The following is a 3,598-nucleotide window of genomic DNA, read 5'->3' on the forward strand; positions in this document are numbered from 1 at the left end:
TGTCTTTGTCACCCTTAAACCCCGAGATGCTCTAAAACACCATTGTGCAGTTAAACCTCATAAATTTGTCGCAGGGACTGATTAAACATCACGGGAATTGAAACACTAAAGATTTTGTCTCGGTCCCTTTTGGACGGGGGACAATGGTCCATTCACGGGGAGACACGCAGACAAAAAGAGTGTTTAAGGGGAGATGCAGCGAGCTGAGGGGTTCGGCCAGTCCCCTCCATATGTGATACAAGGTGGCCCCAGCGAGGGGGACAAAGGACCAGGTGACAGGGACGATGGGCTGCAGGGTCACAGGACGAGCAAACAACATTACAGGGGGCGTTAAAGCAGAAGACCCCCCTCGTCACTGATGAAATACTGACATGATTTTAAACACTGAGGCATATTTTTCATGGTGAGAGAGTTAAATGAGCCAGGGCGGATAATCATTAAAGTATTTTTAACTCTGAGAACATGATAATCAATACTAATGGGTTTTTCTTGAAATTCATGCTCACTGGACTTAATTTCACTGATGAATTTGGTATTAATGGCAGAAATAACTATGAAAGAAATATAAATACTTAATAATAGGGTAAAGTCTGCTGTATCTTGTAATAAAACAGACAAAACACATCAATAAAATGCTCTTTTTTGCTTTTTCAAATAGCATATTGCCTCTTAGCTGCACCTGTTCAGTCAAACTGAGGATTCAGTCATGAAGAAATGTGATTATTTGGTTTTAATTCAGAGCCTGTTGCACCCTTTAAAAATCATATCCTCTTCAGATCTACAGTACACAATTCACATAAAGCTGTGTCTGTCCCACTCGCCTCAGAATAACAAAAGTTAATTGTATAAAAGTGAAAAGCAGCTCAGGCGACAACAGGGTGCTGCAGTGAAAGAGGCTGTAATGTTTACTGGGTATTCTTATGCTTAACCAAATCCAAGTGATGTTTGCTCAGCTTTTGGGTGCATAATTAGTTTTTTAACATTATAAAAGCCTGCAGGCCCCTGTCCTGACCCGCTACATATTTTGCATTCTGCAAATTAAATTAGTTTTATATATATGTATTATGACTTTAAAAACATTGAACAGACATTTATATATTAGGAGGGTTTAATTTTAATTATTTGGGCAAGTTAAAAACTCCTCAAACGAACAAGAAAGACTTAAATATAAATAAATAAATAAATAAATAAATAAATAAATAAATAAATAAATAAAACTAAAGTAGATTGTTTTCAGAGATGCAGATTGAACATTATTTGGTGACTAAACTTGCAAAAAAAAAGCACATTACACAGTAACATTTATCATACAAAATATGAGAACTTTTATTAATAAGTTTGTTCACAAAAAAGAAACAGTTTAAACAGGTAAAACCTTTAAAGAAAGTCTCCTTAAAGACAACAAATAACATTAATATTTCCTTCAAACATTTAGGCTATCGCCGCCTAGAGCCTACTGCTCTTTATCTGTCGTCAACAAAAAGTTACTTATACAAATATTATGTTTCAACAAATTCACAAAGTACAAATACATTATCTCACAGGATAATTAAAAATCTACAGGCTACACCAGTAGGCCCAAAATATTATCAGCATTTTAAAAAATAGTCAAATATCAAAATAAATTGTGCAAAATATTCTTTCTTCTATAATGAAAAATCTAAATGTTTAAGTTGCTCGAAACATTCAGAAAACATTTGATGCTATTCTAAATGAGTTTGTGCGTTGAAACTTTAATCCTTTCTTCACTTGAAAGAATTAAAGTGGACCGAGTCGCTCCAAAAGTCTCTCCAGGCGAATCTGGAGGCCGGAAAGTGCTGCTGGTACCTCGGAGGCAGAGCGACGGGGGACGGGTGCTGCAGAGACGGGTAGGCTAAGGGGAACGGCACCGCTGGAGAAGGAGGCAAACAGCTGGATTTCTCCGTGTCCAGTAAGCAGGTGTGGAAAGGTTTCCCGTCCCGGACCAGGATCGGAACAACGACCCGGCGCAGCAGCGGAGGCTGCGGTATCTCCATGTCCTGCAGCAGCGCTCCATCCGCCCGGCCTCTCTTCATCTTGTAGCGGTGGTTCTGGAACCAGATCTTCACCTGGGTCGGGGTGAGGCTGAGGAGCCGGGCCAGCTGCTCCCTCTCCGGACCAGACAGGTAGCGCTGCTGCCGGAAGCGCCTCTCCAGCTCCAGGGTCTGGGCCTTGGAGAACAGAACCCGACGCTTCTTGCTCTTCTTGGGCTCCGAGTCTGGGGACGAGTCATCCGGCTTGGTCGAGTCCGGGGAGGCCTCGAGACTGCCTTCATCCGAAGCTGCAGAATAAATAATGCAGGTGAGTCCAAATTCATGCAGAAATAATGGCATATTATGGTTTATTTTTCTTTAAGCAAGACTCCTTTCCTAAGTATATCTATCCATATATCCACATCTCTATCTGTCCATCTATATGCATGCATGCATCTATTCATATCTCTATATCTCTATCTTTCAAAATAAAGCTATCACAATAAAAAAAAAATCTAAATAAATACACTTTTCTTATGATTTAAAAATAAAGCCACGAACTTTTTAATATGATTTAAAAATAATAATTATATGTATTTTTATACTATTGCGCATGGATGCATGATATTTCAATACATTGCAATAAATTCAGCATCATCCACGTGCCATGGCTTTAAAAATGCACTTACATATGCAGGGGCTGCGGTCGCAGTCCATCCAGGAGCTGTAGGGCGAGCTGGAGGAGCAGGAGGAGTAGAGCGGGGAGGACCGCGGCGCTGCCTCCGCATCCTGCTCCGGCAGATCCAGGATGCTCCTGACGGAAAAACTGAACTTTGTCGGGGCTGCCATCGCGTCCATAGGTGCGGGCGTGCGTGCAATCCGTGGAGTTTGTTTTGCGTAAAAAAAAAACAAGTTTATCCAAGGAGGAGGAGATTTTGGGATCCTCTCCACTTTAGGCGCTGTCCAAACACCGATCGGAAACAAGTGTGTGTTCGCTGCGCTCAGTGTTTACACAAACAGCACTCCATAAGCTGCAAACACAAGGCTGCTCCGCTTATAAAGCCTCCTCCTGCCGCTGAGTACCTGAATGGCTGGAGTGCTGTCACCCAATGATGGTAGGTGTGGAGCCTTCAACAATGCGCGAAGGAAACACTCGTCATCATTACAGATTCGTCCCGTATCGTCAAACTGGGGACCAGATAATGGTGATTGTTGGAGCTGAATCACGTCTTGGGTGGCAACTGACAACAGAGCCCGTCCCATCATCAAACTCCCCCCTCCTCCTCCTGCTTCTCCCCCTCCTCCCCCCCCTGTCCTCGCCCAAACAACGTGTCCAACATTTGCATACAAAGTGAGCAATTAGCGCGATGCCCGCGAGTTGGTTTAACTAATGCGTCCATTAGAGGAGCATTAATTGCAGGCGTGAGAAGTTTTGACGTTAACAGATGGAGGAGGAAATTCACTTTGACATATTTAGGGAATTCTTGGCAGGAAATCTTTATTTTTCTGAATGATTTATGATGATATATTTAACATAAAAAAAAGGTAAAACTTTATTATAACAGTTAATAAATGGTTTACTATAACGTTAAACAAAGATAATAGTT

General features: G+C 41.7%; 1 protein-coding gene across 1 annotated transcript; it reads right to left on the minus strand.

Moving 5' to 3' along the window:
- Nucleotides 1-1,745: 1,745 nt before the first annotated feature.
- nkx2.9 (NK2 transcription factor related, locus 9 (Drosophila)) lies at nucleotides 1,746-2,840 on the minus strand. Its single transcript, XM_059353971.1, has 2 exons — nucleotides 2,681-2,840; nucleotides 1,746-2,299 (listed from the first exon to the last, which is right to left on the minus strand). The coding sequence occupies exons 1-2, from the start codon at nucleotides 2,838-2,840 to the stop codon at nucleotides 1,746-1,748; spliced, it is 714 nt and encodes a 237-aa protein (XP_059209954.1).
- Between the last annotated feature and the right edge of the window lie 758 nt (nucleotides 2,841-3,598).

This window comes from Centropristis striata, chromosome 16 (assembly GCF_030273125.1).
Source record: "Centropristis striata isolate RG_2023a ecotype Rhode Island chromosome 16, C.striata_1.0, whole genome shotgun sequence".
NCBI lineage: Eukaryota > Metazoa > Chordata > Actinopteri > Perciformes > Serranidae > Centropristis > Centropristis striata.

Excerpts from the sequence above, each read along its gene's own strand:
- nkx2.9 (XM_059353971.1), bottom strand. The coding sequence starts at position 2,840 with ATGGCAGCCCCGACAAAGTTCAGTTTTTCCGTCAGGAGCATCCTGGAT. Across the intron at positions 2,300-2,680 it reads CGACCGCAGCCCCTGCATAT|CTTCGGATGAAGGCAGTCTC; the intron begins GTAAGTGCATTT and ends TTTATTCTGCAG.